This window comes from Primulina tabacum, chromosome 1 (assembly GCF_025594145.1).
Source record: "Primulina tabacum isolate GXHZ01 chromosome 1, ASM2559414v2, whole genome shotgun sequence".
Lineage (NCBI taxonomy): Eukaryota > Viridiplantae > Streptophyta > Magnoliopsida > Lamiales > Gesneriaceae > Primulina > Primulina tabacum.
This window is the reverse complement of record NC_134550.1, coordinates 59,352,929-59,374,498: the sequence shown is the minus strand read 5'-3', so window position 1 is coordinate 59,374,498 and position 21,570 is coordinate 59,352,929. Positions and strand designations below refer to the sequence as shown.

Below are 21,570 nucleotides of genomic sequence, written 5' to 3'. Positions count from 1 at the left end.
AAAATTTCCATCTTAAATAATCTGAAAAAGGCATTAGAAAGGGCGTAAACTCAATTATATTGTATTCTACAAGTTCAAAGGGAATAAGAGAACACATGTACAGAAAGCTAAATTCGTAATAATCTCCATTTGATATGACAGTCGTAATAATCTCCATTCGATCCCCAGACCATCGTCTCTGATAACCAAACCTCTTTTTCCGAATCACTGTTTGAGGGAGCAACGTGAAACCAAGTTTAAAAGTGGGTTTCAAAACACCATCTTGAGATCAGAAGCTCTCAAAACATAAAGTGGACTGTGTTTATGACTCCCTTACTTCTGATTGCTCATGTTCTTCATGTGTTGGCTCGTTAACAGTATCATTCAATGTGGCAAGGTATTCGGCAAGGCTAGGTTGAGAAACTGACTTGTGTGAAGCTTCAGGAGAAGGTCTGGCTTTCTTCACGCTAATAGATTTCGGAAGCCAGGAACCATCTGAATTTGGGCCCTTCCAAATAACTGGAGTCATCCCTTTCCATGGATCTTCTAACATTTCTTTATTGTAATACAAGTCTGGACGCAACTCTGCTGACACAGGATCCTTAGAATCTTTTCCTCTCCTAGCACTTGGTCCCACACCCCTGCCTCTCCCCCAATCAGAATAATGGCCAGTACCACGTCGTGAATCATGGTGGGAGTGGAATTGGGGGCGGGGGCTGTTGCTGTATCTAACACCCCTGCCCCAACCATGAACAGCATTAGGATAATCTCCCCAGCCGGCACCTGAATTTGGAAAGTTAACATCTAGCATATTTGGTGAATCATGGTGGGAGAGAAATTGGGGGCGGGGACTGCTGCTGTATCTACCACCCCTGCCCCAACCATGAACAGCATGAGGAGTATCTCCCCGGCCAACGCTTGGATTTGGAAGGTTAACATCTCGCATATTTGGTGGATAGTTGTAGTTTAAGCTGCTGTATGATCCTTCCCAAGTATTTGAAGTATATCCTTGAGGTTTGACCAAAGGACCTGCTACTCCCATTGGGGTTCCGTGAGAGGAACTCTGACCGTGAAGGTTTCCGGGTGCTTGGGGGGATGAAGTCATATCTGGATAATTAGGGCGCAAAGACATTAATAAATTAGAAATGTAATCACACAAATGTGATCTTCAAATATAATAATGCATGTATTTAAACAATGGAATCATGTTAATTTGCATTAATTTTTAATGCTGAAACTCAATCCAGGTCAGAAGGTTGAAGGAAATGCATGAAATGATCAATAATTTACAGTTAACACCAGTCTTCGTGGGAATGACAACATTTTCATATCATCATAGCAACTACTTCATTTCAAAGACAAGCTAACAATAGGGTAGCAAAAACCCTTCGAAAGAAAGAGACGACCACTTTCTTCAAAAAAAAAAAAAAGGACCATTACATCATAAGCTACAATTCCTTATTTTTTTTCCTACTTCCCTGTTCGCAACAAGTTGAAACTAGCACTTTTCTATGAGAACGTATCCGGGTGCATTGGTAAAACTTACTGAATGGAACCAAAGCAAATGCTAAATTCTTATGCTAAGATTTGATTGGAAAAATGTAATTTGCTGTTTTCCATGATTGAAATATCAATGGATTGCAAAACACAACCACCCAGACATGTTCAATACCAAAAGTTAACAAAAACAAATCAAAACAAAAGACACGTACCGGCATCATAAACATGAAAACTTAATGCAGTAAATAGAAGTCAAATTACTTGGAGGCATGCTGGAATATCCCTGCGAGACCTGATGCGAGAAGTTATTTCTCCTTTTATCTGCAGAAAAAGCTGACATAGGGTCTGTATAATAATCAAATCTCGGACGAGAATATTGTACCGCAGTTGAAGGAGCAGGTTCATTTTCAATCAGAGGGTTGGATAGACTATGAGATAGGATTCCAGAACTCTCAGAGTCAATACTAATATCTGCTATAGCAGCTTCCATTCGCATAGCTTTCAGTCTTTCTCTTCTTTTCTCTGATTCTTCCATGGTAAGTGCTTGAATACTATAGAATCCAACAGCCGCGTTAAGCCTTCATAGCAAAATAGTGCTTGTTACATACAATGATGCAGGTGAGATGAATGCGGGAGACCAGATGAATTTCGAGCAACACAAACTTGAACCTTTTACCAATATACATATAAAATTTAAATTTTTAAGCGTTTAGGTACCAATCTTATCCCCAGTGGATCCAGAAAGTGATTAATCGGGTCGGCTTGACATTTATTGTTCACCCAAATTCATCAGAATAGTTCACCAGTATTGAACTAACCAATAATCATAAGAAGTAACCAATAAGAAAGCCTAATCAATATGTTTATTAGACAGTGTGATAATGAGTTTTATTAATAAAAAAAGATGGGAAAGGTAAAAGAGAAATAACTAAATTAGCTGTTGTAATCTATCTGTTTCTTTCAATTTCCATACAATGATACCAAGAGAAACAGGAGAAGAGGGGAACAAACGCCAAAACCAATTAATAAATCAATGCCCTAAAAGCAAAAACTATCTTCAGGTGTATCAAATTTACATGAACTGGGAGACTTAAACGATAGAGAAGATTTTCTAATATAAACTTCACAAGAAGGAAGTCTTTCTATGAACAATGAAGTAGTAATTCGTGAAACATCAGCCATTCTAACTTTATAATTAATTTCATGACTCATGATTTTATGTCGCAATTTTTTTAAAAAAGCAACCATTTCACAGCGCATCAGATTTCTATGAACCATGATAATTTTCAAGAACATGCACACTGACAAAAAACTATGCCGCTTGATTCAAACTCAACTACAACATTCTAAATCCCAGTTTCTCCCAAAAATTCAAGCCATAAGTTTCTCCCAAAAATTAAAACCAATGGCTCTGATAACACAAAGGGCCCTCGATCTCACACTTACTAGCTACTCCTGCACAAAAACACTTAATTATCAAAGAACTTAACTAGAAGTTTACTCTGACACCGGGAAAAAACAAATACATTTTTGACGGCTGATTTATTTTTTTAAAAAATATTGAGTCAGGGCCATCTTTTCAAGAAGTTTTTTTTGGGTTGTGGGCAGTGATAGTAACCTTTTAGTTCAAAAACACCGAATTGGCATTCAATCTTTGCGCAGCCGTGGACAGCCCTCTTTCGGGCCAGTCCCACCTTTTCCCCACTTGTACACACTTCTTACGACCCTGAAACAGTCTCATATGAATTCCTATGCGAGAAATTCGAATTTCAAGTCCGAGAGAAATTTTGAAACAAACTCCTAAAGGAAAATTGAAAAATTAATAAATAAAGCCAACGAACTATACCTATTCGAGGCCTTGGAGTTTCTGAACTGACCTATGAATCGTTGCGGCGCTTGAGGGCGTGTGAGAGGCTGCTCACGTTCGTTCTCGTGGGTACCGGTTCAGCTAACCCGTTTCCTTTTGTTTGCTCCTCGAAGAAGCCGGGGTAGCATCCCCGGGCCTTCAAAATTTAATAATGGGCTTGCTCAAAAAAATTAGAAATGGGCTTATTTAAAAAAGGCCCATTTCTTAGTCCCCCCGCAAAAGAAAAATAGAGATGCATCTCTCATCAACATTGTACACAAAGCAGGGGAGATGAACTGGATACAACGCAAGATCTATCTTTACAACGTCACTCTCGGGCTCTATATGTTGGATTGGTGGGAGCGATATCTTTTCAGTATCCTCATTTTTGTTCCTGTTTTTCTGGCATTCAATTTGTTTAACTTGGATTTGAATCACTGGGTCCATGACTTGTGACGTTTTGGTGATTTATTCTGTACATATTTATGTGAATTTTTGTTTTTCAAATATTGTTTTTCTTAACGTTATTGAGATATGCTGGTAATTGTTCTAATGTGGTTTATCTTCTACAACAGTTCTCGATACGTCACCGATTTCTGCCGAAGGTTAGCTCTCAGAATTCGTGTTTCAGTTTGTAATGAATTTTCGAGTGTAATCCCGTATGCCTTATGTTTTTAAAATACTAAAATCCTGAATAGTCCTGCACCATGATGTTTACATGAAATTGGGCAACCACAAGTAATTTATTAGTATGTTATAGTTAAAGTAGTTTTTACTGGTACATTATCATCATTGTGGTATCATGAAATTTGGCATTAAAATACAACTATCTTAGAAGTAGTACGTGGATGTTGGTGGTTCTAGTCCTTCGTAGCTTTCTGTACGAGGATGAGAAGCAACTAAAAGGAATAAGTAAAGTGATTTTGCCTAGTATCCAGATGAAATTATGGTAAGGGTAAAGGTTGTCAATCATCACTTCTGTGGAGGAATATATATATATAGCCATGTGTCAAAACTCTTATTTAATTGTCATTTGTGATTTATCAACCATGTTTTCCAGCTTCAGCACTCAACGTTAATAAAACATGGTCTCAGATCATGACTTCTGTTGTCTTGGGATTTTCACTTAAACTGTCCTTATGCGTGACTCTACTTATCGCTTTGGTATGCTCATGAAGATTAAAGCATGATCCTACGTAATTCTTGAGGCATTTTCTTCATCTCTAGTGCCTGCACTTTATGACTTCTTATTCGTTTCTTGTCCTTTTCATGCACTTTAGAAAATTCATGAATTTTTTTCCATAGACTTGGTTCTTCTTTTAATTTCTCCTTTGTATCTTATAGCTTATCACTTTAGCTTCATTCATTATATCTTGTAAGCACGATTCGCTCAAAGTCAGATGTCCCAATTGTCCATTTAATGTTGGATCACATTGATTATTATTTCTGTTGTATCCCTAAATACTTGGAACATGTGCTTGAATTAAGTTATTTGAGATTATGGATCCATTCGGATAAGGGGATTTCAATGTATTCAAAATAGATATATATGTTTCAAATCGTTGCTGCAAATCACTTCCCAAATTAAATTTTTGTATCCGAACGCATCTGAATATATTCCATTTCCCATTTAACAGGAGTACAGGACCTTTGGCATATTGAAACGGAGACCTGTGAAATTTTAGTTTAGAGTTTCTATATACCCTTTAAACTAACAGCTTCTGTGTTGCCAAAATAATCTCTTTACTAATCTTCTCTCCAGTTACTGGTTCTAAATATTTGTTGTTTTTTGCTTTGATTTTATGTTTGTTCAGGCATCTGCAATGAGGTACGCTAGTGTCCATGGAAATCAGCGCAGCATCCAACAACAATGAGAACGAGTACATAATAATGTAGTCATAGCATGGTTCCGCAGCAACTCACTCACTGTCTGTTTGATTATGTCGGATTCATTAAGTTTGTCGTGAAATCTTCGGTTCTTGTTTTGGAAGTTTTGTCCCAAGTGAAGACGGGGGTAAAGCACCTTATCTCCTATTTAGAAGAGTTTTAATTTATTTTGAAGTGATTTTTTTTTCCCAGAGATTATAAAGAAGTGGTTGAGAACTTTGGAAATAAAAGTCTAACCCTAATTAATACAAGATAAAATTTAAGATTTTGGAGAGAAATTTGTTTTCAAGCTTATTAGCTTAATATTTAATAAAATGATAACCATATTCTTAATTTATATAGTATTTATCTGTTTCAATTATCTAAATTTAGGTATGAACACCTGTCAACAATATATTTATTAATTGTTATTATTACATTTTAAATATTTTTTAAAAAGAATAATTGTTTGTAATAAAATATGATCGAAATCTATGAATTTAATGTGAAATTCCTAAATATATATATAAATAAAATTTAACTTTTTGAATACTTACTTACGCCAATGGCTCGAAAATCTCGTCTATTTGCTTACGTGCTCTGGACAATTGGTTTGGTGGTACGGGAGGGTCGTCCCTTGCTTATACTTCTTCGTTCAAAGATGGAAAGGATGGTCTTGGAAACCACTTATTGCAAAACAGTGCATTCTACTGAAGCACATATTTATGTTGTGGCTATTGGCACATCGGAAACTTCTCACGCGAAACAGGTTAACATATCTTGATGATAAATCATGTGTGTGTTGTCACGATGCAGAGGAATCGGTTCAACAGCTCTATTTCATCTGCCATATAGCACGATCGATCTGGAATGATACACGTGAATGACTTGGCATGAGGAAGATCATGGGTTCACCTACAGCTGTTCTTAATGCGTTCAGAGACGTCTACCGTGGCAACTCGACGCTGAATAAGATGAGATGCGCAGCTCTTGCGGCAACTGTGTATTACGTGTGGAACATCAGAAATAGAGTTATGTTCGACAATACAAAGACCAACGTTGATGAGATAATTAGGGTGATCAAGATATATGTCTTCCGTCGCATCCGGAAATCTATTGAAATTATCCGGCCATTGACTCGGAGTGGTCTTTTATGATGTCAAGTTCAGGTTATCAAGGTGTTTGACATTTTGTTTATGCATTTAGAGTATTGGAATGCTGATTATTGTATTGGTTAGTTTAGTAGTCTTTTATGGGTAGGACCTGTGTAGTTATATCTTATCACTTTTTACCAAATTTTAATGAAATTTTCATTTAAAAAAACTATTCACTTAACCACCATATTTAATAACTATAAGTTACAACTATATCACATCCATACATGCAGTGTTTTATCAAATCTTGCGGGTTAATTATATGAAATTGACGGTAATTGCATGAATATGATTGAAAGTTGATAGAAAAAAAAGTAAACTGCAAAAGCAATTTTCCCTTGACACGTTTGGGCGGCCAAAAAAATAATGAATCAAGGACATATTATCATCAGCCTAATTATTAATTAATTAAGAGAAAAGCACGACTCACCACTAATTGATTTGTATCTAATTAAGATAACTTATCAAAGAAAGGCATGTCGTGACACATGGCGTGTTTCCATTGTAACACGATGTCACCAAAAAGGATGCAAAACTGTCGACTGTCTCCACCACTCACACTGCAGCGCGTGTCACCAAACCCACTCCAATTATCCATAAATTCTCGCATTTTGCTCAGTCTTCACCAGTTAACCATACATTTTGCTTTTCATCTACGCATTATCACATGGATTTCCCCCACGGACGCCACCACGAGCCGCACCACGGTCGGCACAGGAGGGAGGAAGAACAACAAGACTACCCGCAGCCTCCACTCTACGGGGACGAGCCACCTCCTCCCTTTTACGGTCTGAACGAGCCGCCGCCGCCTCGCTATAATCAGTCGTCCGAAGTCTATCACACCTCGCACGTTGGGCCGGATTCATATCGTCCTCCGCCTCCACACGCTTCCCATGATTACGATCCACAGCCATACGTGCCCGCGGATAATCGGCACCAACACCACCCTCATATGCCCCACTTCCCGTCATCCGATCACCACCAAACCCCCCACCACGGGGGTGGCGGGATCTCTGGAAAACCCTCTGTTAAGGTTTATAGCAAGGCGGAGACTAACTTCGCGTCGACCATTTATGATGGAAAAGTTGTTCTTACTCCTTCCGATCCATCAGACCCTCTTCAGGTGCATTTTTTTATTTTGTTTTTTCTGCAGATGTACGTCTGTATTTCAGCCTATAATTGGGTAAATTGTACGGATAATTGCAGCACTGGATCAAAGAGGAGAAGTACAGCACTAAAGTGAAAGATGAAGAAGGATTCCCCAGCTTTGCTTTGATTAACAAAGCCACTGGACAGGCGATGAAGCACGCTATTGGTGCTACGCATCCCGGTATGTTCAAAAAATATTCACTTTTCTGATTATGTAATATATAATCTTTTATGCGTAAATGATTTTTAGTTTACCGTATATGATTCTTTACAATGGATGTTACGATTATATTTTTTTTCCCGATTACAAGTTAAGAATCTGTTGGGCACAGTGGGTGAGGTTGCTGATGCATTAATTCACGTAAACTTGATATTTTATTTTTTCGAATGTTAAAAGTTTATCCGGCTGATATTTTGTTTATTTCAATATAACATACAAAGATTACTCTACAAATTATACTTTATTATGGATATTTTGCATCCGCCATTAGTGTTATTCGACATAGCAAGGGAGCTCAATATATGTGGGGCATATGTAGCCTGCTGAACAGAAATCACCTTCTTAATTATTTGACCAAAGGTTTCATTTGTACGTTTTTAATAGTGTCTTTTCAATAATAGATCATTTTTTTGTTAATCACTTAGTAGATTAGATGTGTGAAACTGATACGGGATTCAATTGATCTGTTATTGCTAAATATGTGAAACTGATATGAGATTCATATGATCTAGTTAGTAATAATGAATATTGTCATGGGATGTAGAGGGAATTTCTATAACAACGAGGCCTTTCCTTGGGAAGAAATATGCAATACCTTTGAAAAACTGGAAAAAAGAAAGAAAGAGGAGAATGCAATTATGTCATTAATTTTTTTAAATATTTTGGTTCGGTTTCTCATCGCTTCGCTCTACCTTGGGTTTTCTCTGACAGGTCCAGTTAACTCCTTACAATTCTGATACCGTTGATGAATCCATTTTGTGGACTGAAAGCAAAGACTTAGGGGATGGCTACCGAACAATAAGGATGGTTAACAACATTAAGCTCAATGTAGATGCCTTCAATGGCGATAAAAATCACGGTGGTGTCCATGATGGCACCACGATTGTTCTTTGGGAATGGAAAAAGGGTGACAATCAAAGGTGGAAGATCACCCCCCACTGTAAGTGATCTCTCAACACCACACATGAAAATTGAACAGCCCCACTCAAATTTCTTTAATATGATGATCAAATGATTTTTTTTTTTAAAAAAAAGTGTTGATCCATTATGAGAAATCTGGTATCTCGGACATGTCACGTGCTTTCTTCGTTATCTTTTTTATTCTTGGTGATCCAAACTCGTTTCCATGTTTTCTAGGATAAAATGCTCGTGGACTGTTGTTACGAGACGCGATTTGAAAAAGATGCATAAGTGGGATCGTTGTTATATTATGCATATGGGTGTAATGCACTGATTTTCTTTTACATGATATATTATTCGTAATGAAAGTTAATAAGACGACTTTTAACTCGTCGGCAATTATATGCAACATGCTATTTCAGTCCAAATTGACATTATTCGATAAATGATCACCTCACGAGCACCGACAATGATAAGATACTCAAACTTGAGATCAAAATCATTCGGCCCGAATGTCCCAATACTCGTAATTGGTGACAATCGAAAATCATATGTGAAAATCGCCCTAAATATTGGTTGTGGGTCGGCTATCTATCTATTTTTTTTTAAAAAAAATAACTAAAATTGTTCATCTCCTTTATGAAGAGAGCCCAATATTATTTCACATGCATCTCTACACCACAGCTCTTTACTTTGAAATAACAAAAAAAACAAGACCGTTTGGTATCCTCCGATCATGCGAGAACTGACTCCCGATATTGCAAGAATAAAATAGTAAAAGTATGCAACAGCATATCAGTCAATTATATAAAAAGAAAACCTGAGTACCCTCGGCATTCAAATTCAATGACATCCACCATTCTCCTTTATATATCAGCTTCAGAGACCTGTTAAACTAAACTGCATACTACGTCTAAAAAACTATTCCACCAAAGCAGCAGCGGTACCAGGACAGACAATTCAGAACTAAGTCAATCACAATGATCTCTTCCACCATATTTATCTGGCATTTTAATCATGCCATTTTTTTGTTGTGTGTGTTTTCACTCGTGTGTGTGTGTTTGTCAAACCATTAGATATATATAATGAATATACATGGCAAATCCGGACTACTGTTGGCAAAACAAACCTGCAGGAACACCAAAGAGATTTCTCAGATTAACCAACCATGTGAATGGATTCCATACCGAGCACGCAGAAAATTATATCAAGCACAATTCCTGATCCAGAATACCGAATCATACAGATAAGTTGAACAATGGGTCATTGATGACAACCCATTTATTAAATATAATTTACAGAAGTATTATAGGACAGTGATATGTTTCTTGTTTCCAGGGGTGAAAAACCACTCGTATGATTCCTATTTTTAAAATGGTGCACCGAGCATGATAGGAATCCAAGACCAAGATGGACTACATAACTTTAGAGAGCCAGACCATGAAATTATCAATCGTCTTTCTGATGCAAAACAGTAGGCATGCTAATATTACCATTTAGAGCAGCATGGTACACGCGTTTCTCTGCCAGGCTGATATCTGAAAGAATCAAATTACCCTGCATCACAAAAATGAAGAACAACATCAAATGAGATATTTTGCCTCTATTACCCTAAGCACCAGTCGTATGGTGGTTTCCCCGTCTTTCTTCTTTTTTATTTCTTTCTACAGTATTTGGATGAGATAAATTTGAGGTTAGATAGTTCTAAATCTTTATTTGCAATCAACTAAACTTGCTCGGAAATTTCAAATTCGTGGATTTGAAATTCGCTAACTAGTAACTACAGTATAAATTTTTTTTAACCACCACGAAAGATTTTAAATCCTTAATTATTGAATTAATCTGAAATTCATTCATCCAAACTCATACTTCAAATCAAATCCAATTTTTATTTGTATCAACACTGCTAGCCAAAAGTCAGAAAATGCCAAGTTCAGATCTATCAATATAGTTTTGCTATGGATTTCATAAGTTTAAAAACAGTCGTTTGTGCACGATCTATGCAGAAAGAAATTGAAAGCCTGCATTGATATTGCAATATTTACACCACTAACTGAACATCCAGAGATTGTAGTGGAAAAAAGACGAAGGTTTTGGATAGAGAAAATAAACTGCAACAAAGTCATCTCGAAGGAAGTGAGGGAGGAGAAAATTAATAAATCTAGGAGAATATAATAATGATCGACATTTTAAAAGCTAAAAAAATCAGAGACTGAAATATAAGTATAAAGTACCTCATGAGCCATTAGCTTTCGAACATTCTCAGCATAAAGCTTTGGATCTTCCTTTTCTTGTTCCGAGGGGTGATAAACAGGTAATTGCATCACTTCAATGTAATTTACAAACTGGCAGAGAAGATAAATCAAGTGCCGAACCTGCATGAGGTTATATTGAGTCAGCATTTGTTAGTCATAGAATTGATTGCGCTAGGTCCTAAATTACATACAAACTGCCGTGACAAATCAACATAACAATCAAACTCAAGAAATAAGGTTCCTAAATTTATGTTTCTTCATTCTGTTCCTATCTGAAAAGAAATCTTCTTCTATGTAATCTCTGCAATTAACGGTGAGCCAAAGAAACACTAAAATAAAGCAAAATTCAATCTGTGTTGCTTCCCCAGTTAAATTTAGAGGAATGGCAAGTCAACCAACTAAAGTAAGAAGAAAATAACACTCTTTCTGACTCATAACATTTGCGACAATGACACGCTGGCACCAATATAAAATACAACCAGGATTCAAGGAGAGAAAAAAAAACAAAAATTCCAAAACAGAACAACTCACCCCTGAAATGCTGTCCCATGCAGGACTAAGTCTCTGGTAGGGATATCTTAGTATAACAGGAAGTAAAGGAGCTTTTGCCAAAAATGCACCAGATTTAAATGGAAGGATGTAACCTCCATTTGTAGTTGTGCCTTCTGTTAAAGGCCAAAATAAATGACAATTAGACATGTATAGAATGGATTAACAATAGAGACATACGCATCATTTTTCTGGCTTCACATAGTTATGAGGGTCCCATAAAAAATTAATGAGATTAAAAGGTCGAAACATGGTCTGCCAAATTTACAAGGCACGAGTAACCAAATTTAGAGTTACAATGCAATGTTCCACCCACCCCAGACAGATAATCAGAGCGTTTAACATCCAAGTTTTACCTGGTCAGCACATTGAATGAATATAGACATATAGTTAACCTCAAATGCAATATCAAACACTTTCTTTCCTTCAAGTCGGTATATAGTATAGAGAATCATACAAATAATCCAATATAAATTGCAATACATGACATAAAATACCAAACACAACAATTAATTTCAAATGTGCAGAATCAAAAATAAAATCTATACATATCTTAAGGAATCTAGATGTAATTGTGTTGCGATAAATTTTTCTCAATCGTTTTTTTCAAAACAAAAATCCTTTAAGCACATCGATAAATCTATTTCGAATAAGCTTAGTTACGTAGGGATTGGTGGACATAGGTAACGAGGATTAAAAATCTGCTACCCAACCCATCATCCATGCTTCGCAACAATAACAGCGGATAATTTGGGATTCCTCTTCTGAGCAAATAGAATAATAGATTTTACAACCATACTTGGGACATTTAAAGTTCACCAAAAGAGTTTACCAAAAAATAAAATAAAAAAAGTAAAACATCAAAAAAGGTTTTTCGATATTCACAGATTTTCAGAACCAAATCAATTGACCCAAAGATAGCCTTAATGCCCATGTAATCAAAGATAAAAAAATAGCAGGTGGATAGACGGAATTAGTAAGAGGACTGACATCACATGGAAAGAGATTAAAACAGAGGCTGGCAACAGCATAAAAAACAGAACCTGGAAAAAGCATAAACTTAGGAGCAGACTCATTCTGATGAGCTTCCCAAATTCTTTCATTTACAACACCTGCAAACAATAAATGTCTAAAAATGAGAAAAAAAAACAGTTGACTGGAAGAAGTCCAGATATTAGGGGAAAAAATAAGAGGAACTAAGATGGGGTTACTTTCCGACTAAAAAAAAGATGTATGGTGAATGGATTTTTTATATTGACAAACTGTGTGTTTCTGAATATATACTGCAGAATTTACAGTTTCAAGGGCAACATGACATGCTAAAAAAGGGTTAAGCATTTTAGTGTTCTGTTAATTCTGAATAACTTCATCTTAGGATACATTCTATCATTGGTAGTAATGTTCGCTAATTGATGTCAGTAAGAGAAATCTAATGGAAGATAACAACAGTCTAATATCACAAGATGACTTTTCTTTTTCTTCACATAAGTTTGATTGTCCCAAAATCAATATTAATTGATACAGCCAAAATAATTTTGTTTTGAAATTCTTGCACACTCCTTTTCAAACATGGACTTTGTGACATAACAAAAATGTTCAGAATCAAACAGAAAATACTACCTGAGACACCCTTGAAGTCTGATGATTTAATCTCTCTCTGTACATACACACAACCAAGACACTTGCTGTAATAGAAAAAATAATAAAAGCTGAAGCATCTGTTGCACAATTTAAATGTAAAATGCATGGTCAGGGAAAAACATTTCACATCATGGGACAATTATTTTCAATATGCCAACTACTGCAGAACAAAATGATATGGAAGTCGATGTAGAAAAAAGAAAATTTAGGCTCCAGCATTATGCCGTAAATGGCACATGTTATGCAAGATCAATACTAATTTTATCACTAATTTCATTTATACTTTCAAATCTAAAAGTAAACAGCTAAATACAATGTTCAGTTTACTTAAATGCAATCAAACATACTGCAGATGAAAAGGATCCATCCCTGATATTTCAATTTGCATGATAGCTAAAAGATCAAGGGGACCAACCTGATCAGACCAACAAGAGGAAGTTTGGCCACGGACCTCTTCGGTTACACAATTAAGAACACAAAAAGGTGAGAAAATGAAGGATTGTGTCAAATTGTGTCACACAATAATGCTCAAACAACCATGAAGAAGTTTACAAACCTTCGCAACGAAGCTTGGGAAAGAGGAAGACATGTGGAATAGAATATCAATATAAGATACATGATTTGACACGATGGCCCCAGGCCTTTCAAACTCATCCTTTTGATCCCTAGTTACCGTCTGAAAGGTAAGAAGAAGCATGAAGCATATATCACTACACTTTTAAACAGACACACAAAGCCAAATATTATCCAAGTCCTTGTGACTAATATCTCCATCAAACATTAACCATGACAAAAATAACACCACCAAAATTTGTTCTCGAAGCAACAAGACGTAAAAAGAAAAGTGATACCATATGAATTTTTATTTATCAGGAGAAATGATACTGACACATGTTTGTCCTTTATGAAACATTATTCATTCCTAGAAACGGTATGATCACCAGAAAGGTAAGTTATGAAAAATGTTAAACAAACTGCCATCTCTATCGTACACTCGTGTTAGAATGACCCCGTCAACCAAAACATTAGCCATTACATGCCAAAACATTAGCCACATCAGACCCTCTTCAACATTATACACAGACATTCCAACTCTTAATGTATATTGACAGTTTAAGCCTTAAGGTATAAAAATGAAAATTCCTCCAACATAAGAATCTATCTGGTGGGTAAGTGAAGGGATGATCAATGATTCAATAACCTCCATGTATGTACCTAAAGGAAACAAGTTCCAAGAAAATTGGAGGATACATCTGTCATATTTCTCCCTTCCACAAACGTGATTTGCCAGCCACCAACGCATCACATGAGAAAAATTTATCAATATTTCGTTGCATTAATTGTTTCCCATCCGCTTGATATCATTAATCAATCAAGTACCTCCCAGAATGGTAAATGAATACCCAACTTATCAGATTCACTAAATTCTTCTATGTACTGGGTGAGTCAACCGTAGCATTCTGTAAGTATAAAGGTTGGTTAGGTTTTATCACTCAATGATTTTTTTCATTATTTGCAACATGAATGTTACAAACTGATTCGATACAACTAAAACAAATTCATTCAACACCAAATAGGGGTGATGCAATGCAAATTTATCCTATTATGGATAATCCCTTATCCAAGAAATACAGACACTGCATCCTCAGGTATACATCCAAACATGCTTGTTCACGGACATAAATGTTTGCAAATGCTCCGATACCGACTCATCACACAAACAGTTGATATTAATACGAAAAAACAGTTGACATTAATAATCTTATTCATAAAACAGAATTAACCAATCATGAATAACAAAACACATTAGAAGCAAATCTCTATCGTTTTTAATGCAACCAAAGTCCAACAACAAAATAAATTTCTTATATATCCTCATTTTATATGCGCTAAGGGAAAACCAAATTGCTGAGCAGCATGTAACGACTACCTCATGGTTTAACTGCCCATCAACCTGATTACCCGTGGTTCTTTCACGAATCCTATAGAACCCAAAAACAAAAAGCATAGACCGCGTCAAAAATCTCCCGCTTTGCATGATCACAGCCCTTCGCCAACCCCCCATATGTGCGTAATCCTCCTGCCCATCCTCCCTGTTGGGCGCCAAAAACGTCGTACAAACCCTACAAATCACGTAATAAATCACCAAAATCGCCATTCCAGCTACCACCCTCAAGGGAACCAATAAAACCAGGCCCAACGCAAGTAAAATTTTCTCGGTCCAGGGAAGCTCGCCCATCCCCATTGTCCCGTACGCATCGTGCCGCACAAAAGCGGCATACTTTTTTCTCTAACTCTTCAGTGCTCAGGACGTGTGGTAGGGCGATGTTTGGTTCGGGTTTAAGGAGTGGGCGGCCGTCTCCCACGGATATGACGGGTTCCGGTTGCAGTTCAACGGGCTTAGAAGATAAGATTTTAAGCTCCGACTCCATTTTATACCTTATATTTTTTCCGGAAAGATGTTGATTGGTTGTTACTGGGTAGCCATTGTTGTCTTTTACTGAGCTTTTTTGGTGTGCCAGTTCTTTAATATCGGTTTTATTGCCTAGATCTGATAGCTTGCGGCGAGGTGGGCGCGTGCGTTAAATTTCTACGTTGGAGCGTGGGACCCGATTTCCCGGTCACGATAACTCGCGGGTTTTTTAGTGTTAGCGGGTCTCCCTCTCATCATCTAAATGGGCTGATTGAATTTGGGCTTGCTTCGTCCCTTCATTCTACCATTCAACCCCATTATTTATTTTCAAGATAAACCAACGTTTGATTGCTTTTTAAATAATATATTATTCAAAGGACTAATTGGTACTCAAGTAAATAAAATAAACTCATCTCCCATCCCTATACTAACAAATAATCTTAAAGATACAAGTTAATTCCAATATTATCCATCTTCCCTTAAAAAATAGCACAAGAGTAATGTTTGTTAGAGTGGCAATTTTAATATGTTTGAAGGAGAATTTGGTAAATATAAAATTATTTTATCAATATATATTATATTTCTTTATTAGTAGTGCATTAGGGTGAAAGTGAATCAATATTTTTTGTTTTCTCATATCAAAATTTTTGACGTTTTGAAATCCACACCCTTTCATTACTTTTAACACAAAAAATTTAAAACTATCTAAAAGTCATCCCTAAAATCGCTTAAATTCAAATCAATCTAAACATTTTTATTACATCTAAACATGATTAATCTTGGACTTCAGACACAATCATCCTTGATCTTGACGATGAAAAACTGGCTTTTAGGTCGCAGTTAGTTCGTGCAATTGAATTCCAAAACCATTCTACTTTGTGAGGATAATTTTGATATTCTTTTTAAATTTAAGATTTCACGCAAAATTAAAATTAAAAGTTAATATCACTTAAATTCAAATTTTAAATCATTTCTTCAAAATAAATCTATCAACCAAGCCGTGATCTTATAATGTTTTTTGGTCAAGTGCACAGTCAATTCGATACATCGAGAACCATGAAACAACAGCCGTCCACAACTGTCATACAGAGGTTTAGTATTCAATATCTTTCACAGTGAATAAGGTTAAAAAAAACATATTAACTTACAGAAGCTCTCTGCATTTCGGATAAATTTAAATCAATTTTCACATCTGTAGCAGAAAGACTGGATTAGAGATCTCTGGCCTTGTCGTAGGTGCAGTTTTCATGCATTATATGCACCGAGGGAAGAAAGTTTGTCCCACATAACCACCAGTCATCGCCCTTCTCACATTGGATTCAAACAATTTCGGATTCTCTCTCAACACAGCGGCAGCATCGTGATTGAGAGGATCCTCGTGATTTGGTTCCTGCGAAAGCAGAAGCACCAGTAAGAGAGAATTTAAATTTAGTCGCAAAATTGAGCTTTCGTTAATCGAAGAAAAGAAAGTACCGTAAAAAGATGATACAATCCATAAATTATGGTGTTTATGTTTAGCACAGGTTTCCAATCTTCTCGGAGAATGTTTAGGCAGACGTTTCCTTCCAAGTCAATGTTGGGATGATAGACCTGAGGTGAACATGAATAGTTTTGACTGTATATTCTATTATTGAGACACAACAGGATTTCACAAGAAGTTATTGAACGGCATTAGGTGTAAAACTTGGGCTTCGGTTACCTTTGTCTTGCATTTGACCTTTGGTGCTTCGTGAGGATAAATGGGAGAAATTTGGAAAGAGAAAACAAATGTACCGTTCCTGATCACAAGGTACTATTGTCAGTAGATATGGAACCAATGATGAAAACATACAAAAGAGTAATATTACGAATAATTTCATGGCTGTAATTTGTGCTTCCTCGTTTATACACATAAAGCTGGATTGAAAAAAGTACTAACTGATAATATCCTTCATCAGGTCGAATGGTAACTTCAAAGTTCATGAGGTCATCCTTGCCATTAGGGAATGATATGCTGCATGTTTTCGGCAGATTTAATTCGCTTATGTCTACATCAACACAGGTGCAACACAAAAAGTTAATGTTACTTGGTAAACAAGTTCAACATAGCATGTAACCACACATCATCAAGGAAAGAAGCCAATTCCTCGGGCAGCCATTTAACATTTCTATGACTTGGACATAAGTGGCAGTGACATCTGAGGATAAAGATGAAACTTCTTAACAAAATAAGAAAGTTGTTTCGAATGATTCTGTGTATATGAAACACGCAATTGGAAATGGATATTTGACTCATCTTGTCATTAATGCGCCCTGATGATGAAGATTGAAGAATTCTGAGAATAAAATACTCATGGAAATCCCAATTGAAAGCAAGATTATATGACAATGAAAAGTGGTTATATAACCTTTCCCACCACATTATTAGATACTACTTGTCCAAATACCCGATTCATTGCAAGCTAGAGCATATAACTTGTTAAATAAGCAAGCGAGTCAATACATATTAACCACAACGAGGGAGGGAAGTTTATAACTGGAGAAAACATAAAATGAAAGATATATTCATTTACAAGAAAGTTTTGGAAAGAAAACTAAAAATAAATGGTGATAAACTTATGTTTTTCAGGAAACAGACAAGAGCAGCCCAAACATATATCATCACTGAACATAGAAAGAAACCTTTGTGCAAACGTAATTCTCCAGCACTTTGCTTCTTGACTGGAGGCTTTCCATTGGCATTTTCAGCAAGTTCCCTTTGCTTTTCCTTTACTTTGAACAACTTAATCATTGTTCCTGAATGAAAACACATGATACAAAGTTTAACAGATTATCGAACAGCCATTTGCCAAACAACTGGCATAGTTAAACCTTCCATTTAAGTAGTACAATTTTTTATCGGAAAAATTTATCCATGATAATGGGACACCATGTTATGATGACGGTAGAGAACTTGCCACTGACACTAAACTTGTGAACGTAGATCGTAGCAGAGAAGTACTGAAAGCCGGAAAAAACGAAAGACAAGGGGCCCAGATTTACCATGGACCCAAGGGCGCCAACAAAAGGTATAATGACTTGAACCCCCTCAATTTCCAAAGTTTTCCTATTTTGCCCTTATATCAAGTTCTTTTTTTTACTAGAAACATATCCAATATTTAGTTTTGACCCCCAACCAAATTATAATTTGCAATTTCGCACTTTACACCAGACCCCTGAGTCTAGGCTCCATCCTTGCGGCAGGACCAGTTGCGAAGAAAGAATTTTAAGAATTACATTTAGCCACAAAACAAATTGATTTTACTACAATAATTAAAATGACAGCTGCATATATATATAAATAAAGTTTCCTCATGTTCCAAGTGCATTATATACCAACCATCAATAACAGAAACAGGCTATCAATATTGATATTGGTTAAGAACATAAAAAGTGAGAATTGTGAGGTAAAACATATCATGAACATAGAGAGCAGGAAATGAAGGGTGTCACGCAGAAAAAAATCCACTAATAGATTTAACATGCAAATAGATAATTAACTTCAGATTCAAATCTAACCATTTAATGAGAAAACAAATGAACAGAAAATACTTCAAGCCACTACTTGTTAAAATATGGACCAAAGACCACACTATCTTATCTGAAACATTCCGGATGTGCGAGTTTCAGAATGTGTGTGAGAGAAAAACAAGTCATATAGAAAAGGAATAACAGAATCGGTTCAAACTGTGAGACCATTTTTTTCTTGTCAGATTTTTTTTCTGTCTTGTTGACTACTGCAGTAATTTGTTCCTTATTGTCAAGTTCTCTTGCCTGGATCAACAATGAAACCATGGGTAGAAATTATTCGTAGAAACTTTCTACACCAAGACCTTCATAGAAACTATTGCACTTTTATTGGATGTGAATTAAGATAAATGAGTTGGATCTCAATAAAATATTCTCACTTCAACAGCAATGATATTGTTTCAAAGTTAAATATTGGAATCTGGAGGAAAATTGTAACAAAATGTAAGACCGACGACTGTAAAGTAAGGATCGAACATGAAGAAAACAAGAGTTAATGGAGCTCAGATTTTTTATTCTTCAACATCGCATAACTGCAGATGATGAGAATATTTTGATGAATCTATACACAGAAACGAGAATCGTGCATTCTGAAGAAGCCTGTGAATAAAATACGTCCAAATCTAAAATTAAGGTGGTGTTTGCTACTATTTACAACTTGAAAGATTTGAAAGTGGCTTCTGAAATGTGTTTGATTATGTTTTGCAGATGTGAGCAGGAAATTTAAACCTTGATAGTGTGTATGTGAGTATGTTTATTGGGACTGTGTAAATGAGAGAACTGTTTTTTACAAAATAAGGACACGAAAACACATTAAGGAGAAACACACACTCAAAACCACAAAACAAACACATAATGATATTCCATTATCCCAATCAATAGAACAAGTGGATAACGGCATGGTAGATAAGTTGGACGGAAAAATAGTACAAATTTACAGTTGTTGAAATAAGGAGAGAGGTAGCTTAGCATAAAAGAGTAGGTAGAAGTCAATACACTCGCACAAAGCTAACTTTCAGTTTTCCAATGGTGACCAATAACACCTCTGCCCCAATCCAAAGTCTTTAGTATGCAACTGTCATCCTATTCCATTAAAATTCATTTCATGGAATCTTTGAAAAATACCCACCTCAGATGAAAAAGGAAAAAGATAATCGTGAAGGATAGGGGGCTGATGGAGAGCCTGCTTTACCATTCGCTCCCTTTTTGGTCCTGAATGAATCTTGATGTCGAACTCTACAAATTAAATTTAACATGAATGCCATCGCATTTTCCTCGACTTCACCATCCTTTAACTTAAAGGTCATAGCTTTTTGCCGGACAACCTCACAACCGTAACACATTTATTTCGAAAAACACCTTCGCATTATTTTTAGGAAGAGCAAATCGAATCCCATAGATATTTTCGGGAAACATCACCGACTCACCGGGCATACCAAATTTAATAAAATAATATGTTATACAAAAAAGATAAATTTAAAAAAGCCACACATATAAATCCATAATTATAGTACCTCTCCTGAAATTAATCCCATCATCATGCAATTAACTCAACTTCAAATTATCCGAATTAAAAAAACTTCAAAATAATTTGAGAAATGACAGTAATCAAGGCAAAAAAAAAAAACAGCTCAAAATAAAGCAGCAACGAAAAATAAAGGATAGAATAGGGGGGTGTATGCGGTAAATAAGGAAATCAGAGGTAACAAAATGAACGATCTGACAATAACCAAAACCATCCGCGTACATGGAAAAATCTACGCATATACAGCATATATAAATGTAAAGAAACGAGTATCCGCGGATAAAATTAAGCCCAAAAACATGAAAAAATTATACCTGGTTGATGAAATGTCGATCGGAGTGTTTCAGAACTTTCTCTCTTACCGAAATAGATGGGAGAATCTGAGAAAGGAAGCTGAAAGCCAGTATAATTTTGTGAAAAAGCTTCTTTATTCTTTCTGTATTATTGTATTTTTTGAATCTGAACAAATAATGGATGCTCTTTGTTTTTTTCTCAGCCCACCACTTTTTACGTTGATTGCTAATAATGTATCTATTATTTTTACTATATTCTTTAATTTATATTTATTTTAATTTATAAAAATATTATGATAATAAAATAAAGAAAAGTATTTTTTGAAAATATTTTTGACAGTAAACAAAAAACCAGCCGTTGTTTGGAGTAAAAAAAATTTATGGAATTATTAAAAACAAAATAATTGTAAAGTAAGGATCGGGTTCATACTTAAATCTCGTTGATAGGTGCGATCCATTACATTATATCTTTGTAATCTAGAACATTATCATGATTGTACTTAAAAAAATTATTATTATTAAAAAATAATAGATATTTAAAATGAAAAAAAAAAAACTAATATGATTTCAAATCATATAATAAAGAACAATTTTTTTCGTAAATTGTGAAAAAATTTCTTTAAAACAATGTTTGTTATTGAATTTCTTTTGCTGTTATCACTATCACATACCAAAATTTTTAGATCTTAGTAATTCGTAACTCTAGATACAACGACATATAACTCGTATGACTA

The 21,570-nt window shown here is 35.6% G+C and overlaps 4 protein-coding genes across 10 annotated transcripts; 1 reads left to right on the top strand and 3 right to left on the bottom strand.

The window, feature by feature from the left end:
• Nucleotides 1–4: 4 nt before the first annotated feature.
• LOC142556063 (protein SICKLE) lies at nucleotides 5–3,484 on the bottom strand. 5 transcript variants are annotated; one of them, XM_075667293.1, is made up of 4 exons: nucleotides 3,326–3,461; nucleotides 3,098–3,205; nucleotides 1,741–2,057; nucleotides 5–1,086 (listed from the first exon to the last, which is right to left on the bottom strand). In XM_075667293.1, the coding sequence occupies exons 3-4, from the start codon at nucleotides 2,012–2,014 to the stop codon at nucleotides 302–304; spliced, it is 1,059 nt and encodes a 352-aa protein (XP_075523408.1). In that variant the 5' UTR covers nucleotides 2,015–2,057; nucleotides 3,098–3,205; nucleotides 3,326–3,461; the 3' UTR covers nucleotides 5–301. The 5 variants fall into 5 exon arrangements, with proteins under 5 accessions (XP_075523408.1, XP_075523426.1, XP_075523435.1 ...); XM_075667311.1 differs by having other exon boundaries at nucleotides 3,098–3,228; nucleotides 3,326–3,455; XM_075667320.1 differs by having other exon boundaries at nucleotides 3,357–3,373.
• Nucleotides 3,485–6,959: 3,475 nt separating this feature from the next.
• Nucleotides 6,960–10,061, top strand: LOC142556084 (ricin B-like lectin R40G3). 2 transcript variants are annotated; one of them, XM_075667339.1, is made up of 4 exons: nucleotides 6,960–7,468; nucleotides 7,552–7,673; nucleotides 8,425–8,654; nucleotides 9,750–10,061. In XM_075667339.1, coding segments are annotated over exons 1-4 (810 nt in total). In that variant the 5' UTR covers nucleotides 6,960–7,012; the 3' UTR covers nucleotides 9,752–10,061. The 2 variants fall into 2 exon arrangements, with proteins under 2 accessions (XP_075523454.1, XP_075523445.1); XM_075667330.1 differs by lacking the exon at nucleotides 9,750–10,061 and having other exon boundaries at nucleotides 8,425–9,004.
• LOC142556056 (lysophospholipid acyltransferase LPEAT1-like) lies at nucleotides 8,745–15,674 on the bottom strand. Its single transcript, XM_075667275.1, is given in 10 exon segments — nucleotides 8,745–9,743; nucleotides 10,108–10,171; nucleotides 10,849–10,989; nucleotides 11,401–11,534; nucleotides 12,462–12,530; nucleotides 13,039–13,103; nucleotides 13,475–13,512; nucleotides 13,616–13,735; nucleotides 14,990–15,347; nucleotides 15,349–15,674. Coding segments are annotated over 10 exon segments (1,152 nt in total). The 5' UTR covers nucleotides 15,492–15,674; the 3' UTR covers nucleotides 8,745–9,723.
• Nucleotides 15,675–16,529: 855 nt separating this feature from the next.
• On the bottom strand, nucleotides 16,530–21,031 carry LOC142556044 (NEDD8-conjugating enzyme Ubc12). 2 transcript variants are annotated; one of them, XM_075667252.1, is made up of 6 exons: nucleotides 20,858–21,031; nucleotides 18,134–18,247; nucleotides 17,391–17,499; nucleotides 17,172–17,250; nucleotides 16,946–17,062; nucleotides 16,530–16,862 (listed from the first exon to the last, which is right to left on the bottom strand). In XM_075667252.1, exons 2-6 carry the CDS (start codon nucleotides 18,240–18,242, stop codon nucleotides 16,725–16,727), a joined length of 552 nt encoding a protein of 183 aa, XP_075523367.1. In that variant the 5' UTR covers nucleotides 18,243–18,247; nucleotides 20,858–21,031; the 3' UTR covers nucleotides 16,530–16,724. The 2 variants fall into 2 exon arrangements, with proteins under 2 accessions (XP_075523367.1, XP_075523376.1); XM_075667261.1 differs by having other exon boundaries at nucleotides 20,906–20,999.
• Nucleotides 21,032–21,570: the final 539 nt, after the last annotated feature.